We start from the raw sequence: 21,335 nt of genomic DNA, 5'->3' as shown, positions 1-21,335 counted from the left end.
CCCTTGCTCTCCCAAATCGCCCTTGGATTAACAAGCACTGGCGCTTCAATTCAACTCTTCTTTCAGAGAGCGATTTTGGGAAATTTATCGAAGAGCAAATACTGTTTTTTTTCCAGACAAATTCCTCCCCAGATATATCTATCTTAGTAGTTTGGGATGCTTTTAAGGCTTATATAAGGCGTCAAATTATTTCTTACTCTGTTAAAATGAAAAAGGAGGCCCACCAAGAGCGACTAGAATTGGCAGATAAGATTAAGAAATTGGATCGTCAGTATTTTCAATCTACGAATCCCGATTTATACAAAAGGCGTGTAGAACTCCAAACTCAATTTAATCTGGCTTCAATTTACATCGCTGGGCGTCAACTTTCTGCAAGTAAGACCCTGTTTTATGTTCATGGTGAGAAAGCAGGGAAGCTATTGGCAAACCAGTTGAGAGGTGCTAAAGTTAAGGGACACATTGCAAAGATCAAAATGGAGGATGGGAATTTTACTTCAGGTCATGAAAGAATAAATCAAACATTCAGAAATTATTTTTCTCAGCTTTATGCCTTGGAATCAAATAACCCGACACTCATGAACGTCTTTCTGAACAGATTAGACATCCCCAAGATTTCATTCGTTAGTAAAAGTAGACTTGACAGACCAATAATAAAGGAGGAGATTGCACAAGCTATTTCCTCACTCCAGTCTGGGAAGTCTCCAGGTCCCGATGGTTTTCCTGCAGAATTTTTTAAGGCTTTTTCCCAATCTCTCTCTGTACAGTTGAGCACTGTGCTGTCCGACTCATTCAGGCGGGGTACGTTTCCAGCTTCATTTTATGAAGCATGTATCACCCTTATTGGGAAAAATGACAAGGACCCTACACGTGGATGCTAAAATTCTGGCCAAGATACTGGCCAAAAGATTGGAGGACATTTTACCCCTGGTTATATCAGATGATCAAACGGGCTTTGTAAAAAATCGATATTCTAATTTCAATATGCGCCGGTTGTTTGACATCTTGTACCTCCCTTCTGATGGGTCCATGGAGTGTGTGCTATCTTTAGACGCGGAGAAGGCTTTTGACCGTGTAGAGTGGCCATACTTATTTGCGGTCTTACAGAAATTTGGCTTTGGTCCAAATTTCATTACCTGGATAAAATTACTCTACTTATGTCCCACTGCTTCCGTCCTCACTAATTCTCAGGTGTCACAACCATTTAATCTTTACCGGGGAACTAGACAAGGGTGTCCTTTAAGCCCCTTATTGTTTGATTTGGCCATAGAACCCCTTGCCATAGCAATTCGCACCTGTGACAACATATCTGGCATGTGGAGGAATGGAGTACAGCACAAGGTGGCGCTACATGCAGATGACTTATTAAGCTTCATTTCACATCCGGACACCTCTTTACCCGCTTTGCTGCTGCTTCTGAAGAATTTCGGTCAGTTCTCAGGATATAATCTGAATAAATCTGAAAACCTGTCAACGAGGGGGTGCCGGCATCAGTGTACGCATCGTTTCCTTTTAAGATTGTGGAAAATAAATTTACTTATTTGGGCATTACAGTTACGAAAGTCTATTAAACCACACGAGGCAGTGTCTGACGCAGTGGTCGCCACTTTCCACTACTTTGGCCGGTCGAATCAACTCCATTAAAATGACCATTCTTCCCAAATTTTTATATTTTTTTCAATCCATCCCATCCTATATTTGGAAGGGCAAGCGTCCTAGGTTGAATAAAATCCATCTACAAAAACCTAAGCAAGAGGGAGGGATGGCGCTGCCTAACTTTCGCTGTTATTATTAGGCAGCCAATATTCGATGGGTCGTATTCCGGTCATACTATCAGTACCGTCCAGACCGGCCTATATGGGTGGAGATGGAGTTGAATGTGGCTAAAAATGTTTCTATTCCAGCGTTACTTGGATCTGCACTCACTTTCCCGTCAAGCAAACGTATTGATAATCCAGTGGTCTGGCATACGTTGAGGGTGTGGGCCCAGTTTAGGAGACATTTTGGTTTTGAAGATCTCTGCCTTTTTAGCCCCATTTCAGACAATCATCTTTTCCAACCTTCCTTGCTGGATCTGGGGTTCCGGGAGTGGCGTAGACAAGGCATATTGTGTCTCCGAGACCTGTTTATCGATAATACGTTCATGTCATTCAAACAATTAACGGAACAATATAATCTTCCAAAGTCCCTTCTCTTTCGGTACTTCCAGGTTAGGCACTATGTTTATAGTCGATTACCAAATTTCCCTGAGACTCCTGTTACGAACATTGTTGATGCACTTCTGGACTTGCAACCATCACGTAAGGGGTTAATTTCTACTGTTTATGTTAAACTGTTGGACATAAGACAGACCTCTCTTACTAACATCAAAACAGCATGGGAGCAAGACCTGAATATGTCTTTGACAGGTGACATGTGGCATGTAATCTTTAAAATGATCAATTCAACCTCTATTTGTGCCCGCCATAGCTTGCTACAATTTAAAGTTGTACACAGGACTCATATGTCAAAATCCAAACTAGCCCGTATAGATCCAGAGGTGGATCCCTGTTGTGACAAGTGTAAGAGGGAGGATGCCACACTTATTCACATGTTCTGGTCTTGTCCTAGTCTGGAGAAGTATTGGAGGGAAGTCTTTCAGACACTTTCTGTAATTAGCAATTTACCCTTGCAACCCAACCCTTCAATAGCACTGTTTGGCACCACAGGTGAACCCGACTTGCGTTTGACCCCCACACGACAACCAAGTTTGTCCTTTGCCTCCCTCTTGGCCAGACGGGCAATTCTGTTAAGGTGGAAGGATGCCGCTCCGCCCACCCACGTTCAGTGGCCGAGAGATGTCATGTCCTGTCTAAATTTGGAGAAAATTCATTACTCAATTTGTAACGCCAAAGAAAAATTCCAAAATGTCTGGGGACCTTTCTTAGTATATTTCCACAACCTTAAATTTACCTGAGCTCCCCAATGGCTTTCCCTCTCTGGCCTATTTGCTGTCATCTGTTGTTTAACTCACTTGTGCATTTGCTTTGGTTGTTTTGCATTTGGTTGTCCTACCAAACTCGGACCTCTGTCTCTTTGGGCTGTGTGTGGCTTACTTTGTGGGTGTTTTTTGTGTTGGGGCTTTTTGTTTGTTATTTTGCTGTTTTTGTTTTCTCTCTCTCTCGTTCTATGCCTAAACTACCAGCAAACATTGTGTGTATTTGTTTTTTTACTTTTTACTTTACTCAAAATTCAATAAAAATATTTCTGATAAAAAAAAAAGTTATATAGCAATGACGATAGGATAGGATGGATAGCTACTTCATTCATCTCCAAGACAAATTTACAATTCCAGCAGCTCTGCAAAAATTCCATAATAAACGTCATCACCTGAAAATCATACAAACAAGGCAAGAACAAGAATAAAGAAAGAAATACATGCGGAACAGATGCAGAATAAGGTCATTAAGTCTGGTCCCGTGTGTGTTTTATGGCTCTCCCTCTTGTGTTGAAAAGCAGCATGGCGTGGGGGAGGAATGATCTGCTCATTATATGGGTGCAGCAGGACAGTGATAGTAATCTGCCACTGAAACCGCTCTTCATATAAACCCATCCTCCTCATCTTCAGACACTTGGAGAACCCATTGCAGACACTGGAGGCCATGCTGCGGCCGAAGGCGGCCACCCTGCCGGGCCACATCCAGGCCGTGTACGTGCAGAATGCTGCCAAGCTGTTTGCCACCGTGCTGAAGAGCCAAGAGGGCAACACCGACAGCACGACGGCTCAAGAAACCAGCCAGCTGATGATCGACCGACTGCCGCTTTTTGTCCAGAGCGCCAACCTGGAGGTGCAGGAGAGGGTAAGATGCAGGAAGGGCATGGCTAGCATCAAAGGGTGCCTATGATGCCATTTCCACACACATGAAGACAGGTGATGGGTGTATTTGTACCATGCTTTGGTAAAAAACAACTTGTAAACAGCCCTGGTCACAGCAGCCAGCATGGGAGCCTGTCAGTGCAAATGAAGCACTGCTCACTGAAAGACCACTTATCAGACAGCATGAACTCCTTCCATCCCAGCCATCTTTCAAAAGACAACCCATTCAGTAGCGGCCATTTTAGACTCATCTTTCAAGGCACACACAGTATTGTGTTCCATGAAGCTACCAAAAGAAACACTAGACTGTTGTCTTTCATCAGGAAAAAAAGTTAGTTTCTACCTTTTTGCCTTCTTTAGCACTCAGCAGTAGAACATAGGTATGTTTCAGGAAAATATCAGTTCCCAGCTCGAAAAGGGGGAAAAGCAGCTTTTCGGGTTTATTAAAAACACATTGAATGAGTTGACCTGTATTCTACCAGTTTTTAATATGTCCCCTTTAGTTGGCTTCTGAGTGACAAAGTGGAAAACTATGCTGACTGAATGTCTTTCTATGGAACCACGCTGGACAGGCGTCTTGCATCCTGCAGCTGGTGAAATACATCCAGAAACTGCAGCACAAAGACGTAGAGGTAGCAGAGGAAGTGATTGCGCTGTTTGCTGGAGAGCTCAACCCCGTGGCCCCCAAGGCGCAGAAGAAAGTGCCTGTCCCTGAAGGGTGAGCACGCAGTATTCCAGCATGTGTCTGTTGTTAAACCATAACACCGTTGAACGGTGTGACGTGCGTGCACAGTCTGGACTTGGACACCTGGATCAACGAGCCTCCCTCTGAGAGCGAGTCTGAGGACGAGCAGCCCAAGGCCATATTTGCCAAGGAGGAGCCCAAACATTCTCGCCCCAGACACACGGAGGTGGACGAGAAGGAGCTGGCCAGGGTAGGGTGTTTGACAAGTCACATGGTTAGCTTTCACCGCCATTGTCTACAGTTGGATGTGATGCTGGGAACTGATGAAGAGTCCGTGCTAAAATGCAGGAGAAAAGTCCCCCGTGTTTGATTGTTGCTCTTTTTAACCAGAGGAGAGAAGCCAGAAAACAAGAGCAAGCCAACAACCCCTTTTACATCAAGGCCTCCCCATCTTCTCAGAAGGTATCTATCACACATTCCCTCCAACCCAAATGTTCAACTTTAGTGCCAATATGTTGATGCATATTTCATGTGGCAGGTGTACCAGGACACACCTGGAGTGGAGCACATCCCGGTTGTTCACATCGATCTGAGTGTGCCTCTCAAAGTACCAGGTGTGGCATCCTACTTTCACTTCAGATCTGGATCTGGATTCAGTGCTCCACTACAAACACGTTGGACTGTTTTTTTCCTCCCTGCATTTGGGGATGGAACATCATGTGTCTGGTCTCCCTCAGGTCTGCCCATGTCCGACCAGTACGTGAAGCTGGAGGAGGAGCGTCGGCAGAAGGAGAGAGCTGAGAAGAAAAAGAAGGAGAAGAAGAAGAGGAAAGAGAAGCGCAGCGAGCGAGGGAAGAAACACCACTATGGCCCGGAGAGTGAGGAGGACATCACGCCTGCACATATGGTCGACATCGTTACGGAGGAGATGCCAGAGGTAGATCTTGATTTATTATGAAGCGTCATGAAGCAGTCCAGGCAAAATGGAGTGCAACCAGCAGAGGCGCTGTTGGGTCAGCCTCAACTTGTTAAACCTATTTGAAGTTGAGCTACACCCACAATCCGTATGTGGGACATGAGCACACGTTTCTGTTTTCTCTCCCTTCTAAAGATATAAAAACAGGTAAAAAGAGGCAGCTAATGAATGCATGTAATGGGTCACATCTATGAATACACACATCTAGTAGTCTTCCATCCATGCTGTGAGCATGTAGTAACAGGTACATTCATGGTAACGTGTTTAATCCCTTTCTCCCTCGTGTAAGAAGCAGGCGCACCTGCCCACCTGACTACTTAATGAGGCTGTCCTTGATGAGGTTGTGTGTTCTGCGCAGGACTCTGGTTTTATAAATGTCTTGCAGTGAGGGGAGGGCTGCCCCAACAATGTTCTGTGAGGTCTTGATCACCCGCTGGAGTGCCTTCCTATCACGTGTTGTACAGTTACCATACCAAACAGTGATGGAGGCGGTAAGGACACTTTCCATAGTGCATCTGTAGAAGCAACTCAGGATTGTGGTGGACATGCCAAATTTCCTCAGTCTTCTCAGGAAGTACAGTCTCCTTTGGGACTTCTTCAGAATTTGTTGGGTGTTGTGAGACCAGGTGAGGTCCTCGCTGATGTGTGTGCCAAGGAACTTGAAGGTTTTCACCCTCTCCACCTCAGTCTCATCAATAAACAGGGGTCTATGCGGCTCCTTTTCCCTTGTTCTTGGGTCGATGATCATCTCTTTAGTCTTATCTGTATTGAGAAGGAGATTGTTATCACGACACCAAGCTATGAGGTCCGCCACCTCTCTTCTGTATGATGTTTCAACACCACCAGTGATCAGTCCGATGACTGTAGTGTCATCCGCAAATTTAATGATGCTGGTGTTGTTCTGGGAGGCCACGCAATCGTAGGTGAAGAGCGTGTAGAGGAGCGGACTCAGCACACACCCCTGTGGGGTCCCAGTGCTCACAATTCTTGAGCTCGATGTGCGGTTGTGGACTCTGACTGACTGGGGCCTGCCTGTTAGAAAGTTAAACACCCAGTTACAGAGGGAGGGTGACAGGCCAAGTGTGAGGAACTTATCTGTGAGTTTGTGGGGGCTGACTGTATTAAAAGCAGAGCTATAGTCTATAAATAGCATTCTGACGTATGTGTCCTGGCCCTGTAGGTGAGAAAGGGCTGTGTGGATGGCAGTGTTGACTGCATCATCCGTGGACCGGTTCTGGCGATATGCAAACTGTAGAGGGTCCACAGTTGCCGCCGGGATGCTCTTTTTGATGTGGGTCATGACTATTCTTTCAAAGCACTTCATAACAATAGGAGTGAGTGCTATAGGGCGATAGTCATTCAAGCAGGTCACGTTGCTCTTCTTGGGTACGGGCACTATGGTGGTGGACTTAAAGCAGGTCGGTACAGATGCTTGTGCAAGCGACAGGTTAAATATGTCAGCAAGCACATCAGCTAGCTCTGATGAGCAAACCCGAAGTGCACGTCCTGAGATGTTGTCTGGCCCTGCTGCTTTTCGTGGGTTTGTTTTGTTTAGAACCCTGCGCACATCAGCTGATGTCACCATGAGAGGTGAGTCCTGTGTGCTCCCCAGGTTCAGCCACCCTCTCTGCTCATCAGGAGTTTGGGTGTCAAAGCGGGCATAGAACTCATTCAGCTCATCTGGAAGTGTGGTTTGGCTGGACGTGGCTACTCTACTCTGCTGTCGATAGTCTGATGTGCTGGAGCCCCGCCCACATGCGCCGAGGGTCTGAGGTGGAATAGTAGCCCTCCAGCTTCTGTCTGTACTGTCTTTTGGCCTCCCGTATGGACCTTCTCAGGTCATATCTGGCCTTTTTGTAGTCATCAGCGGCGCCCATGACAAATGCAGTCGAACGAGCACGTAGCTTAGCCCTTACATCACAGTTCATCCACTGTTTTTGGTTAGGGTATTTTCTGTAATACTTGGTGGTGCTAACAGTCTCTATGCATGTGCTAATGTAGCCAGTAACAGCAGAAGCATATTCATCCAAATCAACAGTACAATCTTCCCTCCCCGCTGCAGTTTTAAACACATCCCAGTTTGTGCAGCCAAAGCAGTCCTGAAGTACTTGATCAGTTTCTTCATTCCACACTTTAACTGCTGTACTTACAGGGGGAGCTTGTTTAAGAAGTTGTCTGTATGTTGGATAAAGGAATATGGAGATGTGGTCAGCCTTTCCAAAGTGGGGTCTTGGAACAGCCTTCAAAGCACCTTTCATGTTGCTGTAGACTTGGTCCAGGATGTTATTTTCCCTTGTGGGAAAGCTCACATGCTGGTAATATTTGGGGAGGACAGTCCTGAGGTTACAGTGGTTGAAATCGCCAGATATAATAAATACAGCGTCTGGGTGTTTGGTCTCGTGTTTATCAATGATGTCATGCAGGAGACGTAGTGCGTTAGCAGTGTTAGCTCGTGGTGGGATGTAAACAGCAGTTAAATACACAGCGCTAAACTCACGAGGCAAATAAAAAGGTCTGCATTTCACCATCAGCAGCTCAATTGGCATTATCAACATCATGGGACTATATGCTTTTATTGAATCAAGTTACTGAATAATACTGATTGGTAATTTATTATTTTCATCATGTAAGTGCTTTGCGCTGTGATAGATGCAAGAAATCCTCCTGTTGTGTATTGCAGTGGTGTGTGTTTGTCCCCATAAATGCACATGTTGGATAAACATGAGGTACCAACTAACTTGTGTGTTATATGGTTACATTCCTAAAAGCGACAGATATATTGAGCATGCTAGACTGTGTTCTGTTTCCTGACTGTCACCAGTACTTTGGTTAAAATTATTACGCTCAACTAAATTTGGCCTTTTCTAAGAGGTGTTATACCTAGGTCACTCGACACATGTCATACTAATTTTGGGAACTTTGATTTCACACAGCCACATAGAAAGGAACGCTACACCTAGCGTCAAAAACAAAAACACAGCTCCAATATGTAGCGTTACCATTGGCCAGTGTGTGGTGAAGCTAGTCGCTAGCCGGCTGGTAGCTAACCACTGTGATGTGGCGAAGTGTCACTATGCCAGTAAGGTAGTTCTTGGGCGTAACAATGTTAATAACAATAATAATAACAATGTGCTTAATATGCAGCTCAAGTTATGGAAATGGAGGTGGAATAGGTCCGTCCCATTACGTGCACTAATTACCTGCCTCTTTTTACCTGTTTTTATATCTTTAGAAGGCACAGAAAAGGGAGACGTGTGTTCATGTCTCTCATAAGGATTGTGGATGATGGGCAACATTCCACTTTTCCTCCAAGTCATGTCCATGCACCAACTTCTCCAGACAGCAGTAATCTGCTCCATACAGCGGCTTGTGTGGAAACAGGAGTTCAGAACATTGTCCCACCCTTTATTTTGTTGATCTGAAGACTTCTTTAATACCCTGTTATTGATTGGTGTCCCTCCCAGAATGCCTTACCCAGTGATGAGGACGACAAAGACCCTAACGACCCCCACAAAGCCCTGGACATCGACCTGGACAAGTGAGTCAACCCTACAGTGGAAGCCGTTTATGCTGACGAGTCATGGAGTCCCACTGTTGTAATGTGGTTAACTTGATCAAAGGACAACAGCAGCATCGCTACTATTGGCTGCATTCAAATGTGATCACACTGGCTTCCTGATATGTGCACAGGAAGCTTCAAAATAAGAGCATGGCAGTATTAGCCTGGAGTTGAGCATAAAGGTGTTCCACTGTGTTTCGTGAAAATCATGTGTGCGTTTTGAATGTGGTGAAGTAGTAGTGTAATCATTGCAGCGGGTGTGTCTTGTGCACACAAAATGTGACTTGATGGCTCTTTGCTTCCTCTCTCCTGTGCAAACACATGTCCTTTACAGCTTGCTGGAAATGGCTGGGCGCAGGTGAGTAGCACCTCAGCCATGTGACCTGCAGCGCCGAATGCCCCTGCTCTCTCTGTCTTGAGCTGGCTTGCTAACCTAGCTTGTCTTCCTGCTTTTTATTGCTGTCACGCAACATTTGACCTACAGCCTGATCATGTCAGCAACGTTTTTTCAAGGACTGTGTGGCTTTTGGCAAAACAAGAGTGTCTCAATCTGGACAGAATGTGACTTGAAGTGGATGCTGCGGTGGATGAGCGGTTAGCATGCGTGTGCATGCATCTTAGCCAAAAACAGCATCTTAGCTTCATTGGCGACTCCGCAGGTGTGAATGTTTGAGCGTATGTGCCCTGCCGTCAGCTGTGTTGGTTTTGGCAGCCTTTTTATTTTTAGTCTTAATCTTAGTCCTTTTGGTGAAAATGCTTCTTGTTTAATTTATATATTGTATGTGGTAGTTTTAGTCCAATTGATGTCAGTAAGTATTGGAAATTGGATGGGGAGGGACAGTGACCCTGTCTGTATACAAAGCACACCTGCAAAAGTCTACAGGTGAATACAAAATCAAATGTAGGAATGTCATACCTTAAAAAAACATACTAATAGGCAGAAGTGTCATACGTTTTAAGTGTCTGATACCAGGGGTCCCCAACCACTGGCTGCAAGAAACTTTCAGGTGCGATTAGACCTGTCACAATAACAAATTTAGCCAGTCGATAATTGTGCTACAAATTATCGTTGATCGGTATTATCGACATTTTGTGAGACCATTTTTTTTTTCATTAAGTATGGCATAAAATGCGTGCCACGTAACCGTATGAAATGGTTGCATTCCTTTTGCAATGTAGTGAGTGACACTGTCTGTGAGCTCGCACCATTCTGTGCTATTTTGTTTATATTGACATTGCTGACCAAACGCCTCAGTAAGCGTCTGCTGTCACAACGAAGGCTCTGCTGCACCTCCAGCGGTAGTTTTTTTCCCTAGTTGGTAAAACTGGAAAGGATGGTTGTGTTTCAGGCGTGCATACGAGTTGGTGGTGTTCCCCTTCTTCCTCCTCACTACTTTCTCACAAATGCGACATATCATTCCACTGTAGAACCAATGCACACAGACACATGCACAGTGAACCCTCTTGTCAATTTATCGAGGCCGGCATAATTGTCAACTTTTTTTTCTTTTCAATCGTTGGATTAATCGATGTATCGATGATTGTAGCAGGCCTAGGTGCAATGATAAAAGAAATACACAATTTTTGTAAATAACTGCATTGAATTTGATGTAAATGCATATCAATTTTGGAAATATGGACCATTTATTTTATTTTACAAATGATTTAGTTTTTGCATGTTTATGTTTGTTGCGAGTGGTGAGGCATCCCACTTTGTTTGACAGTCCTTGAACGCACCATGTAGATAGGTAAGGCTGAAACACATTGTAGTGATTCATATAGTGTAGGCCTGTGGAAATAGCATCCACCACTGAAGCCATGGCATGCTCAGTCGCCCAGTAAACTGATGAACTTATCTAAATAGGGCAAGCTTGATGTTGGCATTTTGCCCTTAAGCTTGTCATTTGGAGGAAATAACATTGTTGTTATGTCTGTCCACAATATGCATCACAAAACTGTTTTTTCGGGCTCCAAATGCAAAATTTCCTCTTCCTGCTCTTCCCCTGCTTGGTCGCTTCGCTCTCTTGCAAAAGGTCCGTTTACTCCGATATTTGAACCCCCCGAAAAATATCTGGTTACGGGCCTGTTATCCATGCCACTAACTCATGCTACATCAAAGAGGGAAGCAGCAACACTAGCTAAAGTTGAATCATGAGTTGCCTTTCAATTTGTTCATCCAAAGTGTGTGTTTGTTTTCTTCAGGCCTCTTGCAGACAGTGAGAAGCTGCCGGTGAGGTCCCACCGTGCCACGGAATCTCTAAAAAGCCCAGACGGAGATGCAGAAGGCACCTCACAGGAAGCCAAGAAGAAAAGCAGCAAGGAGAAGAAGGACAAAGACAGGGAGAAGAAGGTCAGTTGCTGTGGTTGATGCGCTCTTGGAGAAGGTTTGTGTCACACCTTCACTCTCTTCCTCTTACGATCCGCAGAAGAGCAAAGAAGAGAAGAAGAAGAAAAAACTCAAGCATGACGACAAGGGGGTGGATCTTCTTGGCAGTCAGTCAGACGACGCTGTGGTCCAATCCGAAGGACCCTGTGAGGTGGGGGCTCCTCCCACTTCCACTGCCGCAGAGGTATGCCTTCTAACAAAGGATGTGTGGAAAGGTCACGACCTAGCTAACACCTGTGTTGCTTCCAGACGGTCAGGCTTAGTCAGCATTTTAAATATGATTAGCATTTCAGTTCTTTCAGTCAGCACTGGCAAGCCAACCTTGCTTTCCTGGGGGTGTGGCCCCGGGATTGATTTGGTCATTTGTGTGTCCAGCACTCTCACCTCCTGGCACTCCTCTCCCTCCCTTGCTCTTCTAGGTTTCCCATCTGGACTTCTGGCTCTCAAATGCTGCAGTGCCCTCTCGTGCCCAGGTTGAGTCGCAACCCTATGTCTCCCTCTCGTCGTTGTATTTTATTCACCCCCGCCTTCTCATAACTCCACTTTTTATTGCTCAATCTGGCTCTCTCTGTTGGCGTCTTTGAATGATTCCTCTCATCCTCAAGACATCACCATCAAGACCCAACTTCCTTTCTTCCACAGGTTGCACCACACATTCCTCATCTTCCTGTTTTGTAGCATGTCTGACTGCTCTACTCTACTCTACTCTACGCTACTATGCTGTACGGTGTGTTTCACTACTTTTGCCGTGTGGACGTTGTGGACATGTTGTTGTGCCATGATGAAAGCCATGGTGGCTTGTCATGTTCAGCTTCTCTGGAGTGACTTCCTTGGCTTCCTGTTGCCACTGCAAGGCCTCTCGAGAGTGCGGGAGGGAGTGGGTTAGTGTTTATGCTGAAATTCCACCACCATAGAGAGAAATACGTCCCCACACGAACATTCTGTCTCCTCACGATGACAGCATTTCATCACTTTGACAGTTTCTGTGAGATTCCATGTCTTACGGTAAATTCAGTTTTCATTGGCCAATTCTGTGATTCTGTTACGAAATCATGGAGCACTAGACATTCTTTCATGAAGCACTCTGAGAGCGCAGACCTCCGCCAAGCACTGTAGGTCCGTAGTTAAGCTGTGATTTACAGTTTAAATATTAGCCATACTGTACATGTATTTGATGTACATCTTTAGATTCCTTGGCCATGGAAACATAGCATTAGCAATTGGATGCATAAGGATATCTATATTAGTTCAGTACTTATTCCCAAAAATGGCATTTTCCATAATGATTTCCTTTTGGATCTAGCTGCATAGCTTTTGAAGATCCAACAAATCCAGACGGTGATTTGGATTTCCTGCAAAAAGTCATCAGTTCTTCCATATCCCATTTCCCACAATTCCTGAAAATGTCGTCCAAATCCATTCAGAACCTTTCTAGTTATTTTGAACACAAACAGATAAACCCTGGCAAAAACATAACCTCCTTGGGGAGCCCACCTGTTTTTTCTTGTCACATGTGCCCTTTGAATGCACACAAGTCTTATATATAGTCTTATATTGCACAACACGGCAGCAGCAGAACCACTGCTGTAATAGCGGTAAAGTGTCATTCAGCTCGCTAACGTGGCTTACCTCCAGTGTGGCAAAACGCTGTGTGTTTTTCTAATGCTAAAGCCCTTGTGTGTGTACAGGAAGCAGTAACAGTAGCAGAAGCAGCCCCCCTGCCCCAGGCAGCCTCTGGAACGCTGGCCAGCTCTGATCCCGACGAGCCCAAAGACGTGGAGATGGAAGAGTCTGTGAGTCACCCTGAATGATGTCATCCTTTCCTCATAGAAATGTGGCTGACTTGCTTCTTTTCAATGTCAAGAACGCCTCCAAACACAAGAAGAAGAAGCAGAAGAAAGACAAGGAGGACAAGGAGAAGAAGAAGAAGAAGAAGAAGAAAAAGCATCACCACCACAGCGATGGCGGTGGAGAAGGCTCAGTGCAGAATGGCACCGTGGAGGAAGAAGAACCGTTACCAGTAAGTCCATCACGGTGGACGTATGACAAACACGTCCAACCCGTGGAGAAGATAACCACATCCTTGATGTTACTTAGGAGTAGAACAAGGCTCTGACCCAAAGCCACCATTAACCTGATGATGGATTTCAACACACATGCATTAAGGTTAGCGTAGTGAAGGATAGAGAATGTCCAAGCTGACCTGAGCTCCTCTCTCCTTCCAGCCCATGTCCAATTACTGCCTTCTGGCTGAGAACTCCTACATCAAGATGGTGAGTCTACTCAATGGTGGGGGAGGGGGTGTACACATATGAAGCCAAGGTGTGAAAGGAAGTTGAAATAGGATTTTTATTTGGGTTATTTCTTTAATTAAGTCTCAGAGGTCCCCCAGTGGGACCAAATCTATCCTTGGTTCTTATGATGCCCCGAAGTAAGTTTGTGTGTGTGTAGCTTTAATGCCAGTGAGCTGCTAATGTTTGTCTGACGGTGTTTGCGTCTCCAAGAAGCGCTGTTGTGTACTTGGTCCACTTTTTATTGACCGTAAATTCTGGTGTTTAAGCTGCTACTTTTCTCTTAAACTTTGAGCCCCACGTCTTACACAGCGGTGTGGCTAATTTATGTCTGAAGTCTAATCTGGTGACATCTCCTCTCCTTCACTACTACTGCTAATTGTTTAAATACTGTGCCGCTCACAAGACAGTGAGGAAACGGGAGCTCTTTCTATGGCAGGAGCCAATCACAAGCTATCAGTGTACTCACAACGAACTTGTCAACCCATTGGAAATCACAGCAGCAGTTACTCAATATAACAGTCTGACTCACAGTGTCATCTTACAAACACTAAACTCTGACAAACATACAAACATGTACCAAGATGAGTTGAAGATGAAAAAAGCCAATTCTTTCAAAGTGTTAAGTGTTTTAATGCGTTTGAGCAACACATTCATTGGGGCGCTGCAATGATGTCAGCCTCCCCCTGGGCTCCTCTGGCTCCCCATAGTGGACAGAGGCAGCATTGCAGTGCAATCCATCCATTTTCTATGCTATTGTCCTCCAATTAAATGCTTGGCTCAAATGAAATGCATTATGAGAAAATGTTTTTTTTTTTTTTAATGTTAAACCGGGATTGGTCCATGTTTGTATATTTCTGAGGTGTACCTTTTGAATGTTAAGTTGCTGTGTGATGAGTTTAATGTTGTTTGTTAGATGACACCGTGAATCAGGCTGTTATATTGAGTCATGACCTGCTGCGATTTACAATGGGTTGACAAGCTTGTCATGAGTTTTTTCAGAGCTCATGATTGGCTCCTGTCAAATAAAGAGCTGCCTGGTCCTCATGGACTTGTGTGCGCCACAATATGCCATTTTGTGATGTGCATCTTATAAATGCACAAATCTGTTTTTTCCTCTATAAGCTTTTTTTTCCAAATAAGCTCCTCACACTTGGCCTGTCACCCCCCCCTCTGTAACTGGGTGTTTAACTTTCTAACAGGCAGGCCCCAGTCAGTCAGAGTCCACAACCGCACATCCAGCTCAAGAATTGTGAGCACTGGGACCCCACAGGGGTGTGTGCTGAGTCCGCTCCTCTACACGTTCTTCACCTACGATTGCGTGGCCTCCCAGAACAACACCAGCATCATTAAATTTGCGGATGACACTACAGTCATCGGACTGATCACTGGTGGTGTTGAAACATTATACAGAAGAGAGGTGGCGGACCTCATAGCTTGGTGTCGTGATAACAATCTCCTTCTCAATACAGAGAAGACTAAAGAGATGATCATCGACCCAAGAACAAGGGAAAAGGAGCCGCATAGACCCCTGTTTATTGATGAGACTGAGGTGGAGAGGGTGAAAACCTTCAAGTTCCTTGGCACACACATCAGCGAGGACCTCACCTGGTCTCACAACACCCAACAAATTCTGAAGAAGTCCCAAAGGAGACTGTACTTCCTGAGAAGACTGAGGAAATTTGGCATGTCCACCACAATCCTGAGTTGCTTCTACAGATGCACTATGGAAAGTGTCCTTACCACCTCCATCACTGTTTGGTACGGTAACTGTACAACACGTGATAGGAAGGCACTCCAGCGGGTGATCAAGACCTCACAGAACATTGTTGGGGCAGCCCTCCCCTCACTGCAAGACATTTATAAAACTAGAGTCCTACGAAGAACACACAACCTCATCAAGGACAGCACACATCCACAACACTCATTATTCACACTCCTACCGTCAGGCAGACGAGTTTGAAGTCCAGGACCACAAGGCTGGCAAACAGCTTTTACCCACAGGCCATCAGGCTTCTCAACGAAGCACTCACACACGGCGCACACAACACACGCACACACTCATAGCACTTTATTGATTTACTGATTGATTGATTGATTGATTGATTTATTTATTTGTATTAATGTCTCTTCTGTTGTTGTTGCTTAATTTATTGGTATTAATGTTTCTGATGTTCTTATTCTTTTTCTTGTGTTTTTCTTTCTTTCTTTTTTGGGAGAATGAACAGAGCAAGAATTTCATTGCATAGCAGAACCAACAGTTTTACTGTACATATGACAATAAAACTCTTGAATGTAGTGGGTGCGGCTTATACTCTAGTCACATGTCACATCCAACATAACATTAAAAGAAAAGTGACATTAGCACTGCTACATGCTCACATGACATGTAACATCATGCTAGGTTAGCCTATTCACTGAGGAAGTACAAAATGGTCACACATACGCCGTCCCACAGTCCTCGCTGACTGATGACGAGTTGGCAGAGGTCCAGGCTTTGCTTTAAGATTTGTAGCAAAGCCTGCTTACGTGATGGACCAGTACGTTTGGTGGTCATAAACAGAATGTGCATAGATGCTGTGGTGATATCATTACCTTTAACCACTCATGTTTGCGTGCAGGTAAATGTGAGTGAGAGGCTATTAGGGATATTGGTGAATGTTTTGGTGGATGAATGTAAGTCAGATTGTCCATGGTCTCATGTGAAAATCTCCCTCTTCTTAAGACGATGGAAGATGCAGATCAGGTAGCGGTTGATTGAAAAGGCTGTCCTAGATGTGTTTTCTTCTGCTTACTGTCTTTGCTCCCCTTGTCTTTGTCGTGGAAAGTGTGCTGTGGTGTTGGCTTGATCGTGTGTATCATACAACTAAAGGCTCCATGATGCTACAACGTAGTCACCTTGCCCACCCTTTTCACCGTACCTGTCAACATTTGGAACATTTTTCAGAAAATAAGGGCAATTCTGGCTAGTCCCCCCTTGCAAGCATAACATTTTTGATGGGGGGGTGTGCTGCAACCTCCTGTAGTGTAACAGCGGGACAGTGTTACTGTGACGCTGTAGCAGCGTGATGCCACTGCCTTTCAGCAGAACTTGACCTCTAACCTTGCATGAACGGTGATGCGGAGCACAAAGCTCTGATTGGCTGCTACAGTGCCAATCCTTTCAGCGGCGCTCGATCTTAATCGATCTAACCTCGTATCAATGGTGACGCAGAGCACAAAGCTGAGATAGGTTGGCGTTTTTAGTGCATCATTTCTGGTGATGCGCTGTAGCATCATGAAAGGCCAAAGTAATCGGGTTAATCCTGTGTTTGTTCTGTGCCGCTAAGGTGTGTGACATCCAGGGAAACCTGCAAGATGGGAGTCAGGTGGTGGTGTCGGTCATCTTCCAGAACAAGTGCGAGAGCTTCCTCAAATCGATGGAGTTCAACGTCCTGGATTCTCTCAACTCCAAGCTGCAGAGGCCAGAGGGGGCGGGTCCGCACGACAGCCTCACGGTCCCGTTCCAGCTTCCGCCCGGTCAGTCATGCTGTGCATTTCATTTCCTGGTCGGAATGGAATCCTTGGCCTTTCGCTGACTCAAGATATCAAATTATGACTCGTTTGTGCACATTTCCATTGGCTGCAAGGCCTGTTGTCATGAGGACTTACACTGAGCCTGAATGACCTGCTTGCAGGGGTGTCCAATGAAGCTCGCTTTGTGTTCAGCGTGCAGAGCATCGTCATGCCACAGAAACTGAAGGGAACACTCACGTTCATTGTCAAGGTTAGGAAACCACAGCACATTTCACAATTCCTGCCAACTCATGAAGCCTCTTTCTTTACTTTCAGAGTGAGGACTCATCAACTCATGAGAAACTGGACTTCAAACTGCACTTTACTTGCACCTCCTACCTAATCACCACTCCATGCTACAGGTGAGCTGCTGGAAATAGTGGACAAATACAACAATCATTCAAGTCAAGTAGTAGTAGGGGGGTACCTGCCAGGAAAACCTAGCATAATACCATCCATCCCTTCCAGACACCCACAAATCTGAAGAAGAGGACATGTGCCAGGGAGTACTTGTAGCTTGATGTGACATACTTATCAATGAGGAATGAAAGTTCAGCATGACTGTAGCTGACATGGTACATGAACACTGGGGCAACGTTTTGGACAAAAACAGAACCATAGGAAAAGAGAGGTGTACAACCAGCAAGGGAACAACTGGAATTGGAAGTAGACGCCTCTTTTTTCCAGACATTACACCAGTGGCAGTTGTAGCTTCAGTGGTGCCCTGAGACCTCCTTTCTGGCACGGTGGCACGCCACCCCTTGGTACATAACGCAGGTCTAACAGCCACAAACACACCACTTTAACTTTGATTTACAAAGAGCCCGCAAGGCATGCTGGGTATTCCAGCACCAACTCCCCATACAGTCCCTGGGGGGGAACACTGAATCATCCATGTGCATCTTTGCTTTTGTTTTCTTGGCTAGTGATGCGTTTGCAAAGCTGCTGGAATCTGGGGACCTGAAGGGCAGCTCTGTCAGGCTGGAAGGCATCAACATGCCCTTCCACCATCTTCTGGCCAGGATCTGCTTCCATCACCACTTCTCTGGTACGCGCACACACACACTGTACATGGCGTACAGTTCTGGTGCTTTAGGGGCCGTGCTGTGGTGCTGATGGCAAAGGAGGTGATGCTGAGTTAGTTGTGTTGCAGTTGTGGAGAGGATGGACTTGTGCGCCTCCATGTACAGCAGGTCTGTCCAGGGTCACCACGTTTGTCTGCTCGTCAAAACCGTGAGTGAAGCTCTTCTTCTCGGCTCGTCCAAAATGATCCTTGAGGACTGAAACCTTCCTTCTCTCGCAGTCCGGTCAGACGGTGTCGGTCGACGCCAAGTGTGACGAGGCCACGCTGCTGGGGAACGTGCTGGATGAGATCAAGCGAACCTTCTCTCAGTGCTGATTGTGTCCAGGGTGCGAGCCCCCCCCCACCCCCCCACCCCACCCCATCACAACATTTCCAACGTGGTCGTGCTTATTCTTCTTCAAATTTCTCCCACCTCCTTGCGCTCTTCTGTCACTCCTTGGTGTTTGTTTCCCAGACTCCCTCTCCTCCTGCTGCTACTGCGCACTTTGATTGGCTCATGGTTTCCACTCTCTACTCAGCTCTGGGGTGTCTGTGACAGTCATGTTGGCAACTGGACTTCTGCTGTTGATGGCTGGATGGCGTTATTACTCTTTTTCAACACTTTTGGTTTGTATTGTGACGTGTTTAGTTTTGTCTGCGCCGTGTGTGATTGGGCCTTGGAAGCATGTCTCTTTGGCAGACTGCAAGCAAAGGCCCTCCCCTTGCTAAGCGTATATACAACATATACATATATACATATACAACAGAAGAAAACATACTAAATCACAGTGAAGTAGGGGTGCACCAGAATGATCAGGCCGATATCAGGGAACTATGACATGATACCGATGAATCAGATCACATTAAAAGCGTTGGAAATTGCAAAAGGTTTGCCAGAGACCTCCGTGGCATCACACCAGCGTGTGCCCGAATACAGTGCACCTTGCTGGGCCACACACACAAACGCCCTCCGTGTGTTTCTTTGGGGGTTTTTTGCACGTAGACGGCCGTAGGAGCTCGTACGACCGCTTGTGGCTTGAGGCTTATCAGAATGTTCTACTTCAGACATCCAGACTCTTAACTCACAGACGGCCTGTTTAGTCGTATACAGTATGAAAGTAGTCAGTGTGCAACTTGAATAGTAGCACTTGGTGTGCACCGCAAATGAGTGTGTGCACACACTCATCACACACTGCATTGATCCTCTTGGGCATGGAGAGGTTGTCGCTGGAATCCTCTTCCACTCCTCTGTGGCAACCTCTACCTTCCTTCCTTCCGCTTGAGGATGCCCCACGGGTGCTGGGTTCTTCCCAACGTCCAAGTACATGTTGGCATTGAGGTTTCCCTCGGTGAACTGCGGTGCCGTCAGCACTCGTGCAGCCCCACAATTTGTCGCTACCAGCACCATGTTTGACACAGTCATCTTTCTGCTCTCACTTGCATGGCCACATACTTCAGTATACAAGCTGTACACTGACTATTCTAAAGTACAAGCTAGTTACTAAAAAGTACAAGCTGGTACAAGCAGGTTAGGCTACGTTGGCTGATATTTTAGGTACACACGGTTGATGGCATTACATAAGAGTAAGTATCACAGATCGCTTTGTTGCACCTTTTCCATGTGCATTAGGATACCTTCTACCACAGTATTAGGGCCACACTGAACAAAACAATAAATACACGTGTTCCATGTATGAGAATAAAGTGTTGATATGAGGTGTGATGGTGTCGTACATATGAGAGGGAAAATACAGCATAGCTCTTCAGGAAGGAAGGAAACGTTCTCCTCACTTCAGGCAAGCTTTTATTTCCAAGGTAGCAGCGGAGTACAAACACATTAGCATAGCTTAGCATCATCTCACTTCCTCCTTCCTTACCCCGCCCCCTCCACACCAGTCCCCCCTTTTCATAGCTGTCTCAGACGAGGCCTGGAACATAAACGTACCACTTTTACATTTCGGAGAAAAGAGCATATTCTCATAAATTCACCACTTTATTCTGGAAATGTCAGATGTTAATACTCCGTAACAGGCACTGCCTGGGACAGCTACAAGAACGGGGTCAAAGGTAAGAATACGACTTTTTCCTCATAAATGTATGACACTTGTCAAAATGTCTAATTGAATACTCCAAGGTAATATTGGGACTTTTTTCTTGGAAATGTACAACTTTTCTTCTTGAAATGTCTTTTGGAAGTGGCCCTAATACTCGGTGGTGACGCTCACACAGAGCTCAATTCCCATTTCTTTGGGATTTTTTTTTGCTCACGTGAGCTGTGTGGGATCGTTTCATGTCCTCATCGGTGTGGGGGTACAGCGTGAGTGTGGTACGTGTCCCACCTGTCCGTCATCAAAAGGCGTGCACCGATAAAGAGATTATTCTGTCATCTGAAAAGGATTTGCAAGTGTCAGTGAACGCCCCAGCCGGTGAGGGTGCGCTGAAGCGAGGGTGCATCGTTAGATGAGAGTTGCCAAATGAGGAGCTGACGGTGCAGCCCTTAAGCAGGAATGTCAATCATGTTTACCTGCTCCTCATCTTTTTCTTTCCATTTTGTGTATTGCATGATTGGAATGTACTTTTTTATTCACCTCTTTGTCTTTCTTTTCCACACAAAAACTTGTCATTCCATTCTGTCCTTTTTTCTTTATTTTCCTGACCTGCCAGTTTATGATGGCCTTGTGTTGTCATCCATTCTAAGACAAAACAAATCAATTGTTGGAAGATGAGACACGGGGGGAGTCACAGCGAGGTCTTAATTCGTCTTCTGGTTGAGTTGTAGTGTTGTTTTAAATAAACGTTTGGCTTGCAACATGGACGTATACTCATTTCCAAAGGTCTTGTGTCTATATTTGTTTCTTCGTATTCTCCTGCTGTAAAATGTCATGTTTTAAAAGGGGGAAAATAAAAGCTGTAAGATGCTGCAGGCCTCTTTTTGTGTGTGAAGGACAAAGCAGAAGATGTATAGAG

At 45.4% G+C, this 21,335-nt stretch overlaps 1 protein-coding gene across 8 annotated transcripts in view; it reads left to right on the top strand.

The window, feature by feature from the left end:
• Positions 1-21,287, top strand: part of ap3d1 (adaptor related protein complex 3 subunit delta 1) — a 42,751-nt gene extending 21,464 nt beyond the window's left edge. For 2 of the 8 annotated variants that reach the window (XM_054790426.1, XM_054790429.1), the window contains exons 15-34: positions 3,605-3,836; positions 4,426-4,571; positions 4,647-4,788; positions 4,929-5,000; positions 5,077-5,152; positions 5,276-5,475; positions 8,979-9,052; positions 9,408-9,431; positions 11,276-11,423; positions 11,500-11,643; positions 11,879-11,932; positions 13,148-13,252; positions 13,324-13,479; positions 13,685-13,732; positions 17,080-17,269; positions 17,428-17,516; positions 17,582-17,667; positions 18,232-18,353; positions 18,459-18,538; positions 18,609-21,287. In XM_054790426.1, coding sequence (XP_054646401.1) covers positions 3,605-3,836; positions 4,426-4,571; positions 4,647-4,788; positions 4,929-5,000; positions 5,077-5,152; positions 5,276-5,475; positions 8,979-9,052; positions 9,408-9,431; positions 11,276-11,423; positions 11,500-11,643; positions 11,879-11,932; positions 13,148-13,252; positions 13,324-13,479; positions 13,685-13,732; positions 17,080-17,269; positions 17,428-17,516; positions 17,582-17,667; positions 18,232-18,353; positions 18,459-18,538; positions 18,609-18,704 — 2,284 coding nt within the window. In that variant the 3' untranslated portion in view covers positions 18,705-21,287. The remainder of the gene's footprint in view (positions 1-3,604; positions 3,837-4,425; positions 4,572-4,646; positions 4,789-4,928; positions 5,001-5,076; positions 5,153-5,275; positions 5,476-8,978; positions 9,053-9,407; positions 9,432-11,275; positions 11,424-11,499; positions 11,644-11,878; positions 11,933-13,147; positions 13,253-13,323; positions 13,480-13,684; positions 13,733-17,079; positions 17,270-17,427; positions 17,517-17,581; positions 17,668-18,231; positions 18,354-18,458; positions 18,539-18,608) is intronic. The other 6 variants (XM_054790430.1, XM_054790431.1, XM_054790428.1 and 3 more) reach the window with 5 other exon arrangements.
• Positions 21,288-21,335: the final 48 nt, after the last annotated feature.

This window comes from Dunckerocampus dactyliophorus, chromosome 10 (assembly GCF_027744805.1).
Source record: "Dunckerocampus dactyliophorus isolate RoL2022-P2 chromosome 10, RoL_Ddac_1.1, whole genome shotgun sequence".
NCBI classification, from domain to species: Eukaryota; Metazoa; Chordata; class Actinopteri; order Syngnathiformes; family Syngnathidae; genus Dunckerocampus; species Dunckerocampus dactyliophorus.
Note: the sequence above shows the minus strand (reverse complement) of the source record. Positions and strands in the feature narration are given on the sequence as shown.